The 23,393-nt window shown below is 44.7% G+C and overlaps 1 protein-coding gene across 3 annotated transcripts in view; it reads left to right on the forward strand.

Moving 5' to 3' along the window:
• LOC138970872 (battenin-like) overlaps window positions 1–23,393 on the forward strand; it is a 125,441-nt gene that overhangs the window by 78,100 nt on the left and 23,948 nt on the right. For all 3 annotated transcript variants that reach the window (XM_070343441.1, XM_070343439.1, XM_070343440.1), the window contains exons 5-8: window positions 9,942–10,016; window positions 11,546–11,598; window positions 13,383–13,417; window positions 13,794–13,900. In XM_070343441.1, the coding sequence (XP_070199542.1) occupies window positions 9,942–10,016; window positions 11,546–11,598; window positions 13,383–13,417; window positions 13,794–13,900 (270 nt within the window). The remainder of the gene's footprint in view (window positions 1–9,941; window positions 10,017–11,545; window positions 11,599–13,382; window positions 13,418–13,793; window positions 13,901–23,393) is intronic.

The following is a 23,393-nucleotide window of genomic DNA, read 5'->3' on the forward strand; positions in this document are numbered from 1 at the left end:
ACCCTCCTGCAGAGCTCAGCACAGGTGATTTTGCCCCAATCAATCTTTTTCACGTAAACCATTGGTCCTCTGAGATTGAACTGTCGTCACCAGAAATGCTTTATAAGCCCAGGCAAAATCACAGCAGGCCACCAAACAACCATGCCTCCAAGACGTCATCTGAACCTTGTCGACCGCGGACGAGCTCTAGCCTGGGTTCAAGAGGGTATCCGACTCCGAGAGATTGCTGCAAGACTTGGCTGCTCCCATTCCGTCATCGTGAGGCTGCGGCAGCGCTTTCATGCCACTGGAAGTGTGGAAGCCAGACCCCGGTCTGGGCGCCCTCGAAGCACCACACAACGTCAAGACCGCTACATCACACGCCAGGCGTTGCAGACCAGGACGACCACTGCCAGCACCATCAGACGAAGGCTTAGGGTGGCAACCAACACTGACATCAACGAGCAGACCGTCTGCAACCGCCTTCATGACCAGACGCTGCACGCAAGGCGTCAACTTTGGCCGCATTTTACTGACGCCACGTCACATGATGGCAAGACTGGTCTGGTCCACCCGCCATTTGAGATGGAATCGACAGCAGTGGGCCCAGGTACTGTTTTCCGATGAATCTCGCTTCAGTCTGGAGCATGATGATGGCAGGACCAGGGTCTGGAGGCGTCCAGGAGAACGCATGATTCCTGCATGCGTGAGGGAGAGAAGAGCCCACCGGGGAGGGTCAGTGATGGTGTGGGCTAGGATCAGCGAGCACCACAGGACCCCACTGTACCATGTACGGGGCAACTTGAATGCCCTTGTCTACAGGGACCAGATCCTCAGGCCCCAAGTCTTGCTCATGCTGCGTCAGATTGGGCCCCATGCGCAGTGCTACAGGACAATAATGCTCCCCCACATCGAGCACGGCTTGTGGACGCCTGCCTGCAGCAGGTACAGATCAACAGGATGGATTGGCCAGCCAACAGTCCCGACATGAACCCTATCGAGCATGCGTGGGACATGTTGGGCAGTCGTGTTCGCGAGAATAATGCTCCACCTGCAAACCTCCAACAGCTGCTCGTTCTTCTTCAGCAAGAGTGGCAGGCCATCCCCCAGGCTAATCTGGCAAACATTGTCCACTCAATGAGGGATCACTGCAACGAGTGCCGCCAAAATCGTGGGGGTTATACCCATTATTGAACTTTGGGAACCGGTGAAACATTGGAATTGACAATCTGCAAAGACTTGCGACTTTTGATTTTGACCCCCCCTTCACTTAGGAGACAATAACTCAATTGTTTATGAATGGAATTCAATGCACTTTGGCGTGATTGTTTTTGAATGATTTGACCACAACATATTACAAGTTCCATGTTTTTGATTGATCGGTTTTTGCGTAATTTGTGTTTGGATTTTTGGTCCTTGACTTATTTTGGGCAGTGTAGATACATTTCATGTCACGAAAGGAGGGGAGGCAACTCGTTCGTGTAAGTGATGTCGCTTGGTATGCATTTTGAACAGTTGTGTATTAGCACAGAACACACACTATATGATTAAAAATTACTTAGACATATAAAAGCCTGTCAACAGACACTGGCACTCCAGAATGATTTAACAAAAAGAAAACAGGAAAAAAAATAAACAGGCCCTAGCGGAGATTGATCCCGTTTTCGGAGCGCACGGCTTAACCGTTACGCCACGAAGACTTACTTGACTTATTCCTGTAGACTCCCTGTGGAGCATAGGGCCGCAACAACTCCTCGCCAACGCACCCGGTTCTGGGCAGCTCCTTTCAGTCGGGGCCATGTCGTGCCAGCTGCCTTTGCCTCACTTTCAATTAATCTTTTCAGCGCCCAACATTTCTCTTTCCCTGTTGGTTCCAATCCAGGGCCTGTCTGGTAATGTTGTCGTTTGGCTTCCGTAGGGTGTGTCCAATCCCCACTTTCGCTTCTTGACATCCTGGCTGATGGGCTTCTGGTTGGTTCGCTTCCACAGGTCGGCGTTCGAAATCTCCGGCCATCTGATGTTGAGGATGTGCCGCAGGCACCTGTTGACGAAAGTCTGGAGCTTCCCTGTGATGGTGTTGGTTACTCTCCAGGGCCCGTATGCATGAGGAGGAAGTCAGCAACACTGGAAGTAGAGGCCTCTTTCGGAAGTGGGAACTCCCGAAGTTTAACTTTCCAACTGTTCACTATGCATGGACGCCGGAGTGGTGACTTCGAGAGTATTCGGTCAAGGTCGCGAAAATTGGGGGAATCCTAACTAGTACGCATGCGTTTGTTAACGGTAAGCTTGCCACCAGAAGAAACAAACTCTCATCGCGAGTTCAAAAAGGCGAACGTTGAGCGCGCTGTAGTACTAACAGCGTTATTGCTGTTGTTTTTTTAATGGTTAAACGAAAGGGTTGGTTCAAACCTGTGATGATTGTCTTGGAATCGAATGACTGCCTATGACACATGACTTTGTTGGCTTGAATGTCAGGAGAAGAGTAAATGATTAGGCCTATGTTGAACATTTTTTTTATTTTTTTTATCTCAGCTGCTTGCTTCAATCCTTTTTTTTTTTTTTTTTTTTTTTTTTGCGGGGAGTATCCCTCTTCATTGATCTTTTTTTCTTTTCTTTTTTTTCTGCTTTTTATATTAATTTTTCTACTTTAAATGTACCTATATCGTTAACAATACTATTTCTAAATGTATTTTAAACACACCCCAAACACTTCCTTTACGGTAATTTTTAATAATCATATTATATTTACAAATCACTTTATCCTCAACGCATTTCCAAGTGAACATAATTTTGGGGAAAAAAAATAAAAAATCAGTATAATCAATTTCGTTCTCACAATAAGTACAACAATTACTGTATGTTGAACTTGTGTTTAATAATTTTATATCGGTAAAACTGTTGGACAAACATAGATTGGTTATAGGGAAACTTTGGGTTACTGGTAAAGTTTAAAAGAAAGAACATTATGCAGTAGACCATAAATAACTAAGTTCAGTGACTTGTTCCTTATTTATTGGGGAAATGTCAATGAAAAGACAATACTGTTCATCGGTGTTTTAATTTGTTTTCCCTCGTTAATTTTTGATTACGAAGGCGATGCATGGTTATGTACAGTTAAAAGTCAAGATTCGATTTTTTTTTGAAAGCATAGGACAGTTTCTTTACGCGTTTAAAAAAAAATAACACAGAGGCAAAAACCGGTTGTTGCAGTCTGAATGCAATTGAGGTCTATTAAGAAAAAGGTTAATCAAAAAAATAAATTAAAAAAGTTTGTAGCTCCCAGCGGAACTTGAACCCAGAGCGTCGGATTTAAATTCCGAATCCGTAACCACTGCACTATGCTACTCGTCTAGAAAAAAAACACTATGCAAAGATGTGTTATCAGTTATTCATTCGTGGTAGTTTGAAAGCTCACCACCTTCGCCGAATGACTCGAGCACGTTTTTTGGGTCAGTAAATGATCGTACTGTCGGTTTTGAGCCCCTCTGTTTCAAGCTTTTCACCTAAATTAAACAAGAATGTCACAGTTCGTGTCAATGGTGCAAGGTAGCCGACCGTCTCATTGTAGCCAAGTTACGACAGTTGCTCGATTGACGCATTTCACGTCTTCAATATTGTGTCTGAGCTGATTTCCCAATGAGCTGCCTTTAAAACCAGAATGTCCGGCAATTGTAGCATGCGTTGGAGGTTTCTTTTAGATGGGTAAGGACCTTTAAGATGCGATATCGTCGTATAAATGATGAAATTAACTTTGAAAGTGGGAACTTTGGAAGCAAAGTTGCCAGCTTCTCGGTATGCACGAGCTAACTTGAACGCCGAAGTAGTGGCTTCGAGAGTCCTGAGGTCAAGGTCGAGGAAATTGGGGGAATCCCAATTAGTGCGCATGCGTTTGTAAACGGTAGGCTTGGCGACCAGAAGAAACAAATCTCATCGCGAGTTCGTAAATGGGCGAACTTTTACTATCGTTGTTGTTTTTGACTGGTTGAACGAAATGGTCTGTTCAAAGCTGTGATGATTGTCTTGAAATTGAATGACTCTGTAATAATGATTTTGTTGACCAGAATGTTGGGGAGAATAAAACTTTTTTTGTTTATGTGGTAGCGAAGTCGGTTATGTTAAACCTCTTTTTTTTTTTAATGATTGTGTATCGGTAACACTGTTTGGTTAGAGCGAAAGTTTTGGGCTACTGGTCAATTTAAAAAGGCAGAACTCAAGTTTTTGGTGGAATCAAGATATAAGGTGTAGTGAAAAGAAGATAAGTTCAGTAACTTTTATATTAATTGGGAAAATGTGTGTCCAAATTTTTACAAAAGATAAATTGTTGTACTTAGGTGTAAGTAAATTATGTTTGTCCTCTTTAATTGTGAACAGGGTGTATGTTTATGTAAAGTTGAAAGTCAAGATTGGATTTGTTTATCCTACGCGCGTGTGTGCATGTGTGTTAGACATAGAACACTTTATCATCTCAATTTCGAGAAACTCGGGTGTGGTGAATCACAACAAACAACATAAAACGTAAGAAAATAAATAAAATATCGAGGCGCAAATAATCAGCTCATAATAGTGTGTGTGTGGGGTGGGGTGGGTGGGGGTACACACACACACACACACACACACACACACACACACACACACACACACCGTCGAACACACACACCGTCGAACACACACACACCGTCGAACACACACACACACACACACACACACAGTGTAGAACACACACACACACGCACGCACACGCACGCGCACACAAACAAACGCACAATTATACCCGCACGCACGCACAGGCAGGCAGGCAGGCACTCGCACAAATACATACAAACACTTTCACACACACGCACACGCACGCACGCACACACACACACACACACACACACACACACACACACACACACACACACACCCTCCCCCCACACACACATGTGCGCGCGTGCACTGCAAACGAATGAATGAACAGACGCACACCTACACACGCACGCACGCACGCACGCACACACACACACACACACACACACGCACACGCACACTCTCACACAAACACACACTCACACATGCACACAAAGACGCCCATTTACATAGAAACACCCCCTCCTATAAGCGGGGATGAAATTTTAAGAGTGGTGGCCAGTGACCCAGAACGAACAAAAGTCAAAGCTGGCAACTGAGGTTTGTATTCAGGGAAATTTACACGAAATGCACGCACGAGATACGACTTTTCTTTCTATTTTCTCTCATTTGCGTTAGATCGGTTTTATATGAAAAACGGAAGAAAAGCCCTGCTAATTTGCACTGAGAAACTTTGGAAGCAGCGTGTTTACTCCTGGGTTTCGCTGTAGTACAATTACCCTCACTTACTTCCTCGCTTGCTTCAAAAGTAAGCACTTTTTCCGTCCCATGCATGCGAAATTGAGGATGTACTTCCGATGTCGCTCAAAACGTAGGAAGTTGTCGCAAACTACCATCAATTACTTCCTCGCTTTGCTTCGAAGTAAGCCCTTCTTCCGGCCCATGCATACGAAAGTGAGGCAAGTTCTTCCGATGTCACTCAAAACTTCGGGAGTTTTCGCGAACTTCCCCCATAAGCATACGCCCGTACAAGAGGACTGCCTTCACATTGGTGTTAAAGATTCTGATCTTACTCCGGAGGGAGAGTGCTTTGGAGTTCCAAATGGGTCGCAGGGTGTTAAAAGCGTGTCTTGCCTTGTTGATACGACTCTTGACATCATCATCTGCCCCGCCGTCCGTACTAATTACGCTCCTGAGGTACGTGAAGTGGTCTGTCTCCTTGAGGGTCTCTCCCTGCAGCTGGATAGGAAGGTTCTGCTTGTTGTTCATCTTCATCACCTCAGTCTTCTGTCAGTTGATCTTCAGGCCTGTTTTTTTAGCTTCTTCACGGAGTCTTGTCAGCTTTGCTTGCGCGTGTTGCTGTTTGTGGGAGAGGAGGCCAACATCGTCTGCAAAGTCAAGGTCTTCGAGCTGTTTGGCGAAAGTCCACTGGATGCCCGTGTTGCTGTCCATGGTTGTCCTTCTCATGATCCAGTCAATGACCATCAGGAAGATGGTCGGCGACAGCATGCAGCCTTGTCTCACCCCTGTCTTCACTACAAATGGGCTGGTCAGCTTGCCATTATGGATGACTTGGCAGGTTGAGTCCTCATATATAGATGTTGGATGATGTTGATGAACTTCTGTGGAATACCGTAGTGGTGCATCAGCCTCCAGATGGTCTCCCTGTCCACACTGTCGAAAGCCTTTTCAAAATCCACAAAGGTCATGTACAGGGGTGACTGCCATTCCATGGACTGTTCGACGATGATGCGCAGGGTAGCTATGTGATCAGTACATGACCTGTCTCGGCGAAACTCTGCTTGCTCCGATCTTGTCCAAGGCCTCCTTCAGTCTGTCCAGCATGACTCTGGTCAGGACCTTGCTTGGAATAGATAGGAACATTATTCCTCGCCAATTACCACACTGAGAAAGATCTCCCTTCTTGGGTAGTTTGACCAGGTATCCTAGCTTCCAGTCCGCCGGAATTTCTTCCTGTTCCCATATCTTGTGTAGGAGGGGCTGTAGCATCTCTGCAGACAGTGTTGGGTCTGCCTTCAGTGCCTCAGGGGGGATCCCGTCCAAGCCTGCCGCCTTTCCACTTTTCATCTTCCTTATGGCCTTGATGATCTCTGCTTTGGTTGGCGGACCGGTGTTAACATGGAGCTGTTCATTTGCTGGTGGTATGTCCGGAGCAGTGGGTGGGGGTGGTCGATTTAATATCTCCTTAAAATGTTCTTCCCAGCGAGATCTTTGTCCTGCCTCATTCGTGATAATCTTGCCACTCTTATCCTTCACCGGTTTGCTTGGGTTGCCCTGTTTTCCTGACAGCGTTCGCGTTATTTCATACAGCCTTTTGGTGTTGTTATGTCTAGCTGCTGTCTCTGCTTCATCTGTCAAGTCATGCACAAACTGTCTCTTGTCTGCTCTTGCACTTTTCTTGACTTGTCTGTTGATGTCCCAATACTGCGCTCTGATCTCATCTTTTTCTTGTTGGTCTTGGCATCTGTTGAGTTTCTGTTTCAGTTCTCCCCTCTCTTCTATCTTGGCCCATGTCACTGGTGTCAGCCATTCTTTGTGTTCTCTCTCCTTCTTTCCCAAGACTTCAGTGCACGTGGTCTTCCATGTCTTCTGAAGTTCTTCCCAGTGTTGTTCAACTGTTGTTTCCGTTAGTTCTGCCAGGGCCTCAAATTTGTTCCTAACTTCGCAGTTGTATCCTTCTCGTTTCCCGTTATCTTTCAAAAACTGCACGTTGAACTTGTCGAGTCGCTGAATGCTCTCAGTTTGGTCTTCATCGTTGCCACTAGTAGCTGGTGATCTGAGGCTACGTCTGCTCCCCGTCTCGTTTTGACATCCAGCAAACTTCTTCTCCATTTGCGTGCTCTGGTTGTCTGTCTTTCCATCTGGCGAAGTCCAGGTTGTCTTGTGGATGTTCTTGTGTGGGAAGATGGTGCCTCCAATAAAAAGGTCGTTGAAGGAGCAGAAGTCAGAAAACAGCTCTCCGTTTTCATTGCATGTGCCAATGCCATGCTTGCCCATGATGAGCTCTTTGTCTTTGTTGTTGTCTCCCACCTTTGCGTTCAGGTCTCCCATGACGCTCTTCATGTCCCTGCTTGGTGTACGATCGAGAAGGGACTGTAGGGAGCTGTAGAATTCTTCTTTTGCGTCTTCCTCCGCGATGTTGGTTGGTGCGTAGCACTGAATGATGGTGAGCTTCCTTCCTTTGGAGTTGAATCTGGCAGACATAAGTCTTGAGGAGACCGGCTCCCATGCCATGAGTGATCTTGCGGCCTCATCCCTACTCCTTGTTATGTGGTGGTCCAAGTCTTCGTGGCCTGAGTAGATGATGGTCTCTCCTGATGTCAATTTAGACTGGCCGCTTCCGTTCCATCTTGTTTCGCATAAACCGAGGACTGTGATGTTGTATTTCCTCATTTCTCTTGCCACTTGAGCCGATTTTCCGCTCTCATATAGGGTTCGGATGTTCCAGGTCCCTATTCTGGTCTGTAGCAAGTTGGTTTTTTGGCGGGGTGGAGTTGCTAACCCCACGCCCAACCCTCCTCCTTTATCCGGGCTTGGGACCGGCTGAAAGACCTTTAGGGTGCATCCAGGCGGAGTTCCACGAAGACTTAAGGTGGAGATTAATACCTACGAACGTCGCCGTTTTCAATTGCTTTGTGCGTCTTTTATTCTTGACATTCAGCGACTAATTGGAATCTGGCAGTAAGGATAGTATCACCGCAACAGTTGGACTATATCCTTATGTAGTCGTCTACGTATGTTTAGTTTTAATTATTTGCAAGAGGACGCAGATATTTAGGAAAATATGAAATGCAAATGGCTGCCATAATTAATAGTTTGTCGATATCTACTTCCTCTAGCAGATAATCAAAACCAAACATACGTAGACATACGTAGACATAAGGATGAAGGCCAACTGTTGCGGTGATACTATCCTCACTGCCAGGTTCTAATTAGTCTAGTCGCTGTATGTACGTTAATCGGTAAAAACTAATTACTTTATTCATTTGCGGTTATCACATGTTTGATCCAGTTATACACAGTGAGCCTTATGTCAAAGGAAAGTGCAGAGTCTTGGGAACACAATGGTACCAAAATCAAGAGTCAAGAAACAAAGACGCACGAAGCAATTGAACAATGTGACTTTTGTAGGTTTTTAATTGGCTTAAGTCATCGTACACACACACACACAAAGAAACCAACTTTATATATATGATGATTACTGTGACGTGCGTGCGTGTGTTTGTGTTCGTGTTCGTGTGCGTACTAGCGTGTGTGTGTGTGTGTGTGTGTGTGTGTGTGTGTGTGTGTGTGTGTGTTTTTGTGTGTGTGTTTTTTCGTGTGTTACTATTTGCCCCTTCAAAAACATGGTTTTTCCTTTTATCTGACCACAAACTGGAACCTCAAACAGAAAAGAAAACACAATCCAAACATCTTCAGTCAAGAAAAAAACTAGTAAAAAAATTCATTCGTTCGGCCCGGACGAGAAAAACACCAAATTTCGCCTTTGCAGGCGTCGTTTCTGCAAGCGTCCCGGACCGCTGCGCGAAAAAGTGACGTCACTCTAGTCTTGGTTGTGTGCTCAGAACGCCTTCGTCTTCTGCGCACAGTTTATAGCGGCTTCATTGAGAAGACTTGTGAGCATCTGAGGTGGTACCCCCCTAAAAAAAATAAGTCAATCTTTCATAGGCATGGATTTACAGGGGTAAATCCATGCCTATCAAAGATTGACTTATTTTTTCTTCACAAGATATATTTGCAAAATGAACAGTCTATACGTCCATAACACACACTTTGACTAAAACAAAATCGACTTAACAGCAAAGAGCAATTTCTATCTTCCGTTTTGGCCACAACGACAAATTGCTCCTTTTTCTAGTGAGAACGGCTCGCAAAGGCCACGTCCCGACTGTGTGAGAGGAAAACAAGAAGGCAACAGTCACTTGTCATCGTGCTGAGGTGTCGGCCGTCTTCCTCGCAACGTCTGTAATATCTCACATTTTCCCCGATGCTTTCGTTAAGTTGTTCCTGTATAAGTATTTCAATAAATGTTTGCGTATAAATTTGTCCCGCTACGGGCGAAGGCTGGATGAAAAAACACACACACACAGACACATACAGGTTTCTCTGATCTTATCTTGTTCGATCATATCTCATCTAAAGCCTTTGTCCTTATGTATTAATGATCAATCGATCAATCAATCAATCAATCAATCAACCAACCAATCAATCAATCAATCACCTGACAAAATATTAATAATAATTTAGTTTATTTACTATCTCCGTTTGCCCCGATGTCTTTTGAAAAAGCCAGTGTTCACAGCTCTCTTTCCCACTTGACAGAATGATGTTTGTTGTGAGGGTGACCAAGCCGCGTGCTTTAATTGTCATTTCAGGCCTCAACACCTTCTTCCTCTTGTCAGTTCCCTTCGCTGTTCGCTACGTGGTCAATGGATGCTTAATGCTACTCGGTGAGTAAGGCGCAAGACTTTTTTCAGTTCCGATTAATACGCGAGTTTGACAGAAAGAAAGTGAAGTGAAAGAAATAGCAAAAAACTAAACTACTCCGAATCACACTGGTGCGTCCCGCTAGCACTACGTGTCATTTGTGCTACATATGATTTGTGCTATTTTCTGTAGTGCTATCGACACGTAGTGCTATTGCCACAATTCACGCATGCCATTATCACTACGTCTAAATAGAACTACGTGTCGATATCACTATTTTTGAAAATCCAATGTACAGTAGCGCTACGTGTCGATAGCGCTACGTGTCGATAGTGTTGCGGATCCTTGTCTGTTACGTACTCGGAGGGTACGAAGACCTCACCTTTTACGTTATGAATCAGAACAAGAATGAATTTTGTTTCTAAAAAAGATTCTACCACACCACTATTGCAGATTCGTGCACAAAACACACAAGACGTATTTGTAAATTTATAGATTCAACTTTTTATTTATTTGCTTGTTCCAAGGTCGCCGGATTATTCTTCATTTTTGTATCGTTATTATATATCCTGGATCTAAAAGTCACTCATCTTCAAAATACAAAGTGATGATGTAGACGGTCGGAACGTCGTGTGGTCCAGGCTGGTTATTGTCGAACGGTTACATAAAGTTCATCATTGATGACCAAGAAAACATCGGACGAAGTTAGAGGGTTGATCGTAGAAAACTCGTCCCTCGGATCTCGAACTGGAAACTCGTAACTCGAAACACCAACATATCTGTCGAAATAATAACAAGTCTCAGAACTGGGAATTACTCTATCATTATACAAACCGTTTCCCCTGAGACCTGTGTGATAAAAACACATCTTGTTATTCAAACGGAGATCATTCATTATAGCACTTTATAAACAATTGATTATCCACATTCATTCCTCATGCTGCTCAACGTTCATACAATGTATTACGCTTGATCTACAGTGATCACATAAAATCTTGGTATTCGATCAAACTTGTGATACCGTGACCAATGCAGTGCTTATAAAAATTAACTTGGTAACCCTGGGGAAATCAACTTGGATCAAAAAACACATATTTACCGAGAAAAGATTCCACCAAATAACGGCTACCGGCTACTGCTGTCGCTTGCTGCCATTTCTCTGGTCGTCACGTCAAAGATAGGGTGCCTCCGCTGTGGAAGTCTTTGCCATCTCTGTTCGCCCTTGGCGATGGTTTTTCATTCTAGGCATAGAACGGTGCCGTAGTGGTTCTTTCATGATTTCGCTCCTTCTCTCCAACCTTCCGTTGCTTTTCCCTTTTCGAGCGTTATTCTTTTTCTCTCTCTGCGCAGACTCCTTAATCGCTAACCGAAACTCATCTTTGCGTTGTTAGCTAACCTAGACCAATGGTAACTCTTGTCTATTCGCGATCCTTGACGCGAAAATAGCGATCAAGAATTTCGTACCTAATAATAAGCCCAAAATCGAACTATTGAACTCTGTTGCACAATGATGCTCATTTGGATACAATGAACTTTGAATATTCTGTTGCAGGTTTGTTTGGTGTTGCTTATGCCTTCAACTTCGGATTTGCATTAGCATGTGTGGTGAGCTGTTTCATTCGTTGTATTCCTGTCTCTGAAACGCTCTTTCTCACTATCATCCTCTAAGGAAGACAGGCAGACAGACAGACAGACAGCCAGACAGACACACACACACACACACACTCACACACACACACACACACGCACGCACGCACGCACACACACACACATGCACACACACACACACATGCACACACACACACACACACACACACACACACACACACACACACACACACACACACACACAACCACAAACACACACCAGAGAAAAAACATCTTCTTTAATTCAGAGAACAAAATAGTGAATTGCACCAAGTGACTCAACATTTTTCAATGAAAATTTATCCTTGTCTGTGCTTGCGATACAAAGGTAAAAAGACAATCAAGTGTTTCGCCTCAGGGTTTTTTCAATAAGTTCAAACGTTCATTGTGTACACCATGTATGTGTCGACTTCGGATAGTAGATAGCTAGTACCTCCAAGTTATGTTAGCGCTACAATCATGCCTAGGATCACTCAAAACGATACATACGTTATTAGCGAGATTTAAGAAACAGCACGTTTCGTTTTGCAGCTCGTTTCGTTTGGTGAATGAGTCACCCCGCGAAACGGAACGTGTAACGAGACGGCATAGGCCGCAGACAAGATTTAGATGTATTCACGTTTCGTTTCGGAATGAAAGGCCGGGCATGGCAGGATATGATCCGCTGACTGGGCATGGCATAATTTCAACTCCACGAGTCAATAAAGGATTGACATACTCGCATTGCACGCACAAGAGCTTCACATTTTTCAATTCATGCACCTGATCACATACGAAGCCAGAATAAAAATTCGATGCGATGACCTATTTGCTTTCTCACCATGAAGTTGGATAAATGTACCAGGATCAGCACCCTTCAAAATATTTCAGTTCACAACAGTTGTGAACACATTCTCAGCGCTGAAAGACTGTGAAAGGGTTGATGAATCTAGCAATGCATAAAATGGCCAACAAATAAAACTGTTAGTGTGCAAAAATACTCACAAAAGTTGACGAAATATTGTTCGTTTTTTGGGGGTGGAAAACGTGACTGCGTTTTGACGTTCCACGTTCCGTTTCAGTTGACCTTCACCTTTCCAGCGAGAGACCCCCGAAATAATGACGTTTACCACAACTTCAAAACGAAACGTCCCAACGTTTCGTTTCTTAAATCTCCGTATTGTCGCCTGTGATGCCCAAAATACAACATTTTTTTTCTCGTTTATCACTGACACATATAGCAGACTTTGTGGTGAATAAAACTATCGAACCTGGAAATGATAGTCGATGAATTTGGGGATGATGCCAGCATGTGTCACCAACTTCGAGAATACACACATTTCTAAAAAAAAGAATATTGCAAACATAGTCTGTTTGTTCACAGTCTTGTAATTTGGTTTTACGATTTTACAGATGTATGTATTTCAGCACCTTGTGCACATAGATCATCCAAGCGTTCTGTTATTGCAACTTTGTTGAAAATATGGTTGTGTTCTTTCCATTGATACACACGATTTCTACGTATTACACAAAAGTATTAAAGAACCTGGGCAATTCATGACTATCAGAGGATGTGCACAGAATTGAATTGAAAGTTATTTATCGAGGGTGACAGAATACGCAATGTATACATGTTTTTTTTTTATCCGGACCTCGCACACGTAACGAAGTTGGTAGACGCAGAGAGAATAAGAGTATTCATCCATAAACGAATCCGAACTTCAAAAAACGCTGTGTAAAGAAGTGTTCTTGTTATCTTATAGGTGGTGGTAGGGTCTACAGCTGCCTTCGGAGAGAAGTAAGTCATAATTTGCAAGGTAGTTGGTTATGAATATTAACTGATATACTAGTATATGTAGACTGAAGCCCAAAATCTGAACTGCCTGTCATACTTATTATCTTTGCTGAATTGCAGTGCACTATCACAGCTTCTGTTCAATCATGTGATAGAAATGTTTACCGACAATTATCATTACAAAAAAAGCCACGTAATTTTGCAATTGGACTTTAATAAATCGGTTGCACTAGCATCTGGAACATCTGACTCAAAACGATTGAATGTTTCGCTGCGGGCATATGATGGAAAGTAAATCAGTATTCAGTAATTGTGATAATTATGACAAAGATGACGGCGACGATGGTGATGGTGATTATGCTGTCGTTGTTGTCGACAGTGTCAGTCTTGGAATGCTGTCGCGCTTTCCCAGTCACATGATCAACGCCTGGTCCAGTGGTACGGGCATGGCGGGGCTGCTAGGGGGTAGCATTTACGTCCTCTTTGGTAGGTATACACTACATTTAACCCTTTTCACAAGATGTTCATGTGAAAGTGTTGGGTTTTTTTGCTTTTTTGTTGTCGTTGTTACAAGTCAAGTTTGACGTTGACTGGAAATCGATACGAGGGTGTGGTGTGTGTGTGTGTGTGTGTGTGTGTGTGTGTGTGTGTGTGTGTGTGTGTGTGTGTGTAGAGCGATTCCGAGAAAACTACTAGACTGATCTTCATGAAACTTTACATGAGAGTTTCTGAGAATGGTATCCCCAGACTGTTTTGGATTTTTTCAATACATGTTTTTGATAACGTCATATCCGGATTTTAGTGAAAGTTGAGGCAACACTCTCACACCCTCATTTTTGGATCAAATTGATTGTCCTTTTGGTCAGGCTATCTTCGATAAAGCCCGGACTAAGGGATTGCATTTCAGCTTGGAAGATTAATAATTAATTGATGTGTTTGGTCATTTAAAATCGCAACATTCTAATGAAAATTAAAACACTCAACCTAAAAGAAAAAAGCGACATTCTTACACCCTCTTAACGAGGCTTCGATCTGAGGTCATCAAACAAAGAACACAAGAACATGCTACCGGAGGCTACCCCCGGAGTAACACGAGAAAATTACTCCCACGAGATTTTTACTCCGGAGTAAACATTTCGTACGAAAAAGTTACTCCCTTTACGAAAAAAGCACTCCCCCATTGCACGAGAAAATTACTCCCCAAGACAGGTGAGTTCCGAGTAAACATTTCGAACAAAAATGTTACTCCCCTGACGAATAATTAACGAATAAATTACTTCCCCCCAACACGAGCAATTTAACTGTACGAAATTTTTACTCCCTTGTCTCCTGTTAGTCTTGGTGGTGGAAGGGGTGGAAGGAGGGTAGCGCGACATTCGTGTGCGCGAGATCACTTATTGGCATTATCCCTTCGCCCGCATCCCATTTTTGCGTTCAAGATTGTTACTGGAAGTAAAAAAAATGGGGAGTAAAAATTTTGTGGAGGGAGTAATTTTTTCGTGCCTTGGGGAGTTCTTTTCTCGTACTAAAAGTGTACTCGGAGTAAGAATTTCGTACGAAATATTTACTCCGGAGTAGATTTTTCGTGGAGTAAAAATTTCGTGTTACACCGTGCTACACTACGACCCTCGTCTCGATTCCCCCCTTGACTAAATGTAAAAAGAGGTTTAACATAACCGACTTCGCTACCACATAAACAAAAAATGTTTTATTCTCCCCAACATTCTGGTCAACAAAATCATTATTATAGACAGTCATTCAATTTCAAGACAATCATCACAGCTTTGAACCGACCCTTTCGTTCAACCAGGCAGAAGCAACAACTATAGTAAAAGCTACAGCGCGATCAACGTTCGCCCATTTACGAACTCGCGATGAGATTTGTTTACAAACGCATGCTCACTAATTGGGATTTCCCCAATTTCCTCGACCTTGACCTCAGAACTCTCGAAGCCACTACTTCGGCTTTCAATTTAGCTCTTGCATACCGAGTAGCTGGCAACTTTGCTTCCGAAGTTCCCACTTTCAATGTTAATTTGCAGGGTCTCTCACTTGACATCATCAATCAATCAATCAATCAATCAATCAATGAGTCTTATATCGCGCATATTCCGTGGGTACAGTTCTAGGCGCTCTGCAGTGATGCCGTGTGAGATGAAATTTTATACGGCCAGTAGATTGCAGCCATATCGGCGCATATTTACCTTTCACGGCCTATTATTCCAAGTCACACGGGTATAGGTAGACAATTATTAACTGTGCCTAAGCAATTTTGCCAGGAAAGACCCTTTTGTCAATTGTGGGATCTTTAACGTGCACACCCAATGTAGTGTACACGGGGGGAGGTTCGGACACCGAAGAGAGTCTGCACACAAAGTTGACTCTGTGAAATAAATTTCCGCCGAACCTGGGATCGAACTCACGCTGACAGCGGCCAACTAAATACAAATCCAGCGCGCTACCAACTGAGCTATATCCCCGCCCCATCATTATACGACGATATTGCTTCTTAAATGTCCTTAACCATCCAAAACAAACTTTCAACGCATTCTACAATTGCAGGACATTCCTGTTTTTAAGGCAGCTCATTGGAAAATGAGCTCAGACAGAATATCGAAGACGTGAAATGTCGTAACTCGGCTACCTTGCACCATAGACACAAACTGTGACATTCTTGTTTAATTTAGGTGAAATGCTTAAAACAGAGTGGCTCAAAAGCGACAGTTCGATCAGTTACTAACCGAAAAAACCGTGATCGAGTCATTCGGCGAAGGTGGCGAGCTTTCAAACCATCACGACTGAATCTCATATTACATCTTTTCAGCACGCTTTTTTTCACACGAGTAGCATGGTGCAGTGGTTACGGATTCGGCGATTCGATCCGGCGCTCTGGATTCGCTGCAACAACCGGGTTTTGTCTCAGTGTTTTTTATTTTTTAATTGCGTAAAGAAACTGTCCTATGCTTTTAAAAAAAATCCAATCTTGACTTTAATATAAAAAGCAGGAAAAAAGAACAGAAAAAATATCAATAAAGACGGATGCTCCCCGATAAAAAAAATACACAAAAAAAACAAAAACAAAAAACAAGAGGCGAAAAAGAAAGGGTTGAAGCTGCCTGCATGCAACTGAGATAAAAAAAATAAAAAAAAAGGAGGAAAAAAAGTTCAACATAATCATCTATTTTTCTCCCTGACATTCAGGTCAACAAAGTCATTGTCATAGCTAGGCAGTCATTCGACAATCATCACAGGTTTGAACCGACCCTTTTGTTTAACCATTCAAAAAACAACAGCAATAACGCTGTTAGTACTACAGCGCGCTCAACGTTCGCCCTTTTGAACTGGCGATGAGACTTGTTTCTTCTGGTCGCCAAGCTGACCGTTAACAAACGCATGTACTAGTTGGGATTCGCCCAATTTTCGCGACGCGCCGCCCGAATACAAGCGTTCACTGATCATGCCGTTGTCAGCACGCCGCCAGAATCCGTGCGTAAGGTGCGTGAGTCGCTTCGCCTCACACCGCCTTAATAGTAGCGTTGGAAGTGGAAAATACCACGCTGGGGATTTTCCATACGAAAACCCACGTCATAGGTTGAGAGGTCGGCTGCATTACCATACGCGACAAATAACTCCCAGAACAGTTGATTTCATTGGTTAGTTTGGATACTACAGGTCATTGACGGGACCAACCCATGCCTTGGTTTCATATTTAGGATTCCAAAATGTCGCGAGTTGTCAGTGTTGTTGCGAAGCGAAGCGGCGTGCAGAAGGAAGGTAGTGACTGTGTGTGCATGAAACAGTGGTGTTGTGATAGATGGATAAGTGAGTGATGAGGGTGAATGAGTTAGCCAAATCAAGAGCTCGAGGTGTCAATGCTACTTTGGCCAAAACCCAATGCAAGCGGACGGACGCGATTCTGGTGCCGGGAATGTTCCGGCTGTGGCCACATGGCTGTGGCGCTTTGTGTTGATCCGTGCTTCGAAGTGTGGCACACAAAGAAGGATGTTCTCCGTGCATAAACCGAGTTCTAAACAAGTCATTTATACAAAAACTGTAAATACTGTGACAGCAAGTGTTTCTTTTCTTCTATGGATAAAACCCAACGCAATGGGACTCGATTCTGGTGCCTGGAATGTGGTGTGGCGTTTTGCGTTGAGCTGTGCTCTGTGGCACTGTAAATACTGTGACAGCAAGTGTTTCTTTTCTTCTACATGGATATATTCATCATAGTCATCACCCAGTCATCTCATTGTATCATTCAGGTTAGTAAATTCTTTTTTGAGTATTCACTAACAACATTTTGTGCATATTTTCAAACATGTCTGTAGTATTTATGTGGTGCCTCTGGACTTTTTTTTATTTAAATTGTTGACATTTTCAATAGCATACCACACAAACACAACAAGCCTTTTGACAAATACAAAGTACATTTCTGAAACAATGAAAGATCTTTCTTTAATTGTGTGCAAAAAGTAAGTCTCCACATGTACTAGTTTTTTTACAATATTTTTTTCAAAATACAATATTTTTTTCAAAATTTTCAAATTTTGGTTGTCCCCCTCCTGCTTTTGTTCCACTTGAACCCTGTTTTTGTTAAACTTATTGGCAGATATTGTCACGCGTCGAGGAACACAAACACACACACACAAACACACTCACACACACACACAGACAGATACACACACACACACACACACACACACACACACACACACACACACACACACACACGTGTTATCACACATATACACAGACACACACACACACATACGTGTTATCACACACACACACACTGTTAGGAAACGCTACCGTTGCTGAGCTTTGGTTCAGTTTTGTGTGTTGTATGTAAGCTACTCACAAAAAGTTAAGGATCACTTGCACACAAATTCATAACTTTCGAAATAAGAAAGCCAATGCGTTGGTATTTGGCAAACGTTTAATTCAATGCTTTAGCAATAACGATACAACATTTCCTTCAATTTCGAGCAATCGTTTGGTCTGTACATTTTATCAAAGTGTGTACGTATCGAAATTTAATTTCACAAAGTCGTTAAAATCACAAGACATGGCATTCAGATGCTCCCAAAAGTTCAGTAATGCGTGAAACCACCCTCGCTGTTCTGGCACTCGACGCAGCGAGTCCTCATAGAGTTGACCAGGGTGGTGAAGATCCTCTGTGGAAGCGCCTGCCACTCAGCCTGCAGCATCTGGTAGAGGTGCTGAACATCCCTGGGAGGGGGGTGGTTGCTCCTCACTTTGATATCCAACTCATCCCACAGGTTCTCAATCGGGTTGACATCGGGACTGCATGCTGGCCACTCCATTCTGTTGACTCCAGACTGCTGCAGGAAGTCGTTGACCACCCTTGCCCTGTGGGGGCGAGCGTTGTCATCCTGGTAGACAGCCTGCGGTCCCATCTGCTGCAGTGTAGGCACAGCCAGCGGTCGAAGGATCTCATCCCGGTATCGGAGGCCAGTCAGGTTACTCTGTACATGAAACAAGGGTGTTCTGTGGTGAAGGCTGAAGGCCCCCCAGACCATTACAGAACCTCCACCAAGGCCACCTTTTCTTGGACAGTGGCGTCAATGTAACGTTCCCCTTGGCGCCTCCAGACCCTCAGTTGGTCGTCGTTGTGGTTCAGGGTGAAGCGTGATTCATCACTGAACAGGACCTGGGACCATTGCTGACGTGTCCACCTCACGTGGCGTCTGCAGAAGGCGCGGCGTGCTGCCCTATGGGCTGGAGTTAAGCGTGGCCGTACAGCTGGGCGACGAGAACGGAGGTTAAACCCATGAAGGCGATTCTGTATGGTCTGCTGGCTGATGTTGGTGTTAGTAGCCACCCTCAGCTGCCTTCGAATAATGCTGGAAGAGGCTGTTCTTGTTTGCAAGGCTAGTCGTTCAATGAGACGATCTTCACGTGGAGTGGTCTTCTTTGGTCGCCCAGGTCTGCGTCTTTCCTGGACCCTCCCAGTGGCTGGGAATCGTTGAACCAGTCTGACAATGACCGAGATGGACACGTGAAGTCGCCTGGCCACTTTTTGCTTGGGGACACCATCTTGGAACCATGCAACAGCTCGTCCCCTCTCAAACTCGTTCAATTTTCGTCGGGGAGGCATTGTCAGATAATGCCTAATACTGGGGGTATGTCTTCTCGAAAAGCCAAGCAAGTGACAGCATCTCACACATAAACAGCAGTGCTTGCACGTGCATAATGGTTTTTCCATGTGGCTTGTGCAATGTGTTCGGGCTGAACGGTCCAAAACAAGGTCCTTGTTCGCAAGTTTCCGCTTTTTCTTTTGCTACCAAACTCAGTAGTAGAGAATCCCGTGCAATTTTCCAACTAACACAACATCGCCCACTTACAGCTGAACAAGAATTCATAACAATTTGGTTTGACTGAGAAATAAATAACAGCAGCGAACTGATTTTATTGACCACCTGTTTTCTCATAGTGATCCTTAACTTTTTGTGAGTAGTGTAGTTGACTTATTTGTACTTTGTGGGAAAGTACCGATATTATATTTTGTAAACACAATATTTATGCTTGGACGAGAATGCAGGTGAACTTTCTAGTCCTGTCAAAACAAGTTGTTTACCATGCTGTTTTAGTCGTGAGTTCGTGGCGTTCGTTCGGATTAAGTGCGTCGGCGCTTTTGATGTACGTCATAGAGAATGTCGCTAGTTTAGTCCATGCACGGCTCGTATAATGTAGTTGTATCATGATCGGTCTAGAATATTCTCAAGAATGAGTATTTACTATATATGCCAGCGCGATTTGTATGTAAAAAAAGCTTCTATTTGAGTTCTGCTACGTTGTGCAGTTGTATGTATGGAATGCTGAATAAATCCTCGAACTCAATTTGACGAGTTGTTTTCTGTTGCTGCGAAGACGGGCGACGTACAATAAAAGAACACAACTATACGACGTTTGAGAACTTGTGGCAATCTCAAGTGTCGTGTAACAATTGGGGGCCAAGCCAAGGATCTACGTTTAACGCCAAGGGTTTTCCAGCAACAAAGACAGTCAAGACAGTCACAGGAGGTAGCCATCAATCGGGTGTATCCTGAGGGATCAGTATTGAGACTACGGAACCGTGGATTCGGTGTGACTGGTGAAAAGTTTGGTAATCGCCGCAGCTCGGTACGGTGAGCGACGCCGGAGTGTATCGGGATTACAGAGGTTAGCTGCCGTTTGGACGAGACAGACTTCGTCGCGGAGCTAGTGCATTAATACTACGAAATACGACTGAGGTGCAGAGTGCGCCGTCACGTTAGACGAGGAGGGTGGCAGCCTGCGTCTACGAAGGTGAACAGCGACGAGAGAAGCATCGGAGGTGCAGTAGAGACTGTGTTCTTTTAGAAGACTACATTCGTCTACGTTCGGGGCTGTGAAAGAATACAGACGAACGCACCGGAAAAGACCAGAATGGCTGAGTTCTGGGGAAAAGGAATTGAACTGGGACTAAAAGGCAAGCAGTTGACGGAGTTCGTCGAGTCCCAGACACGACTGCTGGCGCAGCGTGAAGAAAGACAAGCGCAGCGTAAGCGAGAAGAAAGACAAGCGCAGCGTGAGCGTGAAGAAAGACAAGACAAACGCAGCGTGAAGAAAGAGAAAGAGAAGCACAGCGTGAAGAAAGGCAAATTGAGCTGAAACGCTTAGAGCTCCAGATAAAAATGGAGATGAAGCGCTTAGAGCTTCAGACAGAAATGGTGTGTGTTCAAAATCAGCACGAGGCACCACGCCAAAGAGATAACCAGCAGCAAATGCTACACAGGGCATCGAAACTTCCAGCATTCAGTGACGGGAAGGACCAGATCGATACTCCAGACTTCACCGGTGAAGTTGAGGCCGTCTGCCTGAAGAACGATCTATTAATTGGGAACATTGGGGGTGCGAGACGTCCTGATGACCCTGATGTTGAATGGAGAATGGGCGCAGCTCAGCCTGCTGTTGAGGAGGAAGACCCACTGCCATTCGCGAATGAAGATATCAGCGAACTGTTACGACATGACAGAGCAACTGTGCATCGCCGCGACCAGCCGCAGGTTGTAAGCGCTGTGACGACCAGAGCCCAGGCGAAGAAGGACAAAACAACTACGCCACTCAGGGTCACCAACAGTTCTGCAACTGCTGTCGTGGACAGGGATCGGCTGATTCAGCTACAGGAAGCTGATTTGACCTTGACAAAGTACAGGAGTCGTCCTGTCAAGGAGATGACTAAGGGCGAAGGCACTGTGCACTTTGAGGTGAAGGCCAAGATCCTGTACAGAGTGTTCCAGCACGCGAGAGTCAACGGTGGGAAGCCATTACGTCAAGTTCTGGTGCCTCAACCACTTAGGCGCCAGGTGATGGAGGTGGCCCACGACTCTATTATGGGAGGTCACCTGGGTGTCAAGAAGACATCGGACAGAATCCAGGCTGCGTTTTACTGGCCAGGACTGCATGCAGATGTGACTCGATTCTGCCGATCGTGCGATATTTGCCAGAAAACCATACCTCGAGGAAGGGTCCCGAAAGTGCCGTTGCAGAAGATGCCTTTGATCGACCGACCTTTCAAGAGGGTGGCCATTGACCTCATCGGCGAGATCAAACCGCCAAGTGAAGCGGGTCATCGTTGGGTACTGACCCTGGTAGACTATGCAACCAGGTACCCAGAAGCTGTGCCTCTGAAGAAAATTGACACCGAGACTGTTGCGGAGGCACTTGTGGACATTTTCAGCAGAATTGGGGTTCCTGAAGAGATCCTCACAGACCTGGGGACACAGTTTGTCTCTGAATGCATGGAAGAGGTCAACAGGCTGCTGAGCATTCGTCACTTGACTACGACACCCTATCACCCGATGTGCAATGGGCTGGTCGAAAAATTCAATGCGACGCTGAAGTCCACGCTTAAGAAACTATGCAGTGAGCAGCCAAGGCAGTGGCATCGCTACATCAATGCCTTGCTGTTTGCATACAGGGAGGTGCCACAAGAGTCCACTGGATTCTTCCCGTTCGAGCTGATGTACGGGCGGACCGTGAGAGGCCCGATGCAGATACTAAAGGAATTGTGGACGAAAGATGTGGACACACCTGAAGTGAAGAACAGTTACCAGTACGTGTTCGAGTTGCGAGAGAAACTGGAGGAGACTCTCGAGATTGCGAGAGAAAACTTGAGAAAGTCTCAGGATAGTGGAAAGCACTACTACGACCGCAAAGCCGTAAACAGGAAGTTTACACCAGGTAACAAAGTGCTGATACTGCTTCCCACTGATCACAACAAACTACTGATGCAGTGGAAAGGCCCATACGAGGTTGAGGCCGTGGTAGGGATCAACGACTACAAGGTGAATGTCGGCAAGAAGTCCAAGATCTACCACGCTAACCTCCTGAAACTGTATGTGGAGAGACCTCCGGAAGCAGTACAGGTCGCAGCAATGGTGGAAGAACCAGCCGAACTAGACGAGTTCGACGGTGAGGAACTACTGGAGTTGGGAGACCTCCACAAGAAAGAGGGAGTGGATGACGTCAAGCTAGGACCTGACCTGACAGAAGATCAGCAGAAGGAGCTGCATGATTTTATGGGCGACTTCACCCATAGGTTCTCTGATGTTCCAGGCTCTACGTCCTTGGTCGAACATGAAGTCCACCTCACATCTGACGTTCCTGTTCGCTCAAAACCATACCCTATCCCGTTTCAGGCTCGGGAATCCTTGAAGAAGGACATCGACAACATGTTGAAGATGGGGGTCATCCGTGAGTCATCATCCCCTTACTCATCTCCCGTTGTTGTTATCAAGAAGAAAGACGGTACAAACAGGGTATGCATTGACTTCAGGAAAGTGAATAAGATCACCGTGTTTGACCCTGAACCAATGCCGACGGCGGCTGATCTGTTCCGACGGTTGACTGGCAGTAAGATCTTCTCAAAGATCGATCTCAGCAAGGGATATTGGCAGATTCCTGTGCGCGAAGAGGACATACCAAAGACCGCCTT

Source organism: Littorina saxatilis, linkage group LG7 (assembly GCF_037325665.1).
Source record: "Littorina saxatilis isolate snail1 linkage group LG7, US_GU_Lsax_2.0, whole genome shotgun sequence".
Lineage (NCBI taxonomy): Eukaryota > Metazoa > Mollusca > Gastropoda > Littorinimorpha > Littorinidae > Littorina > Littorina saxatilis.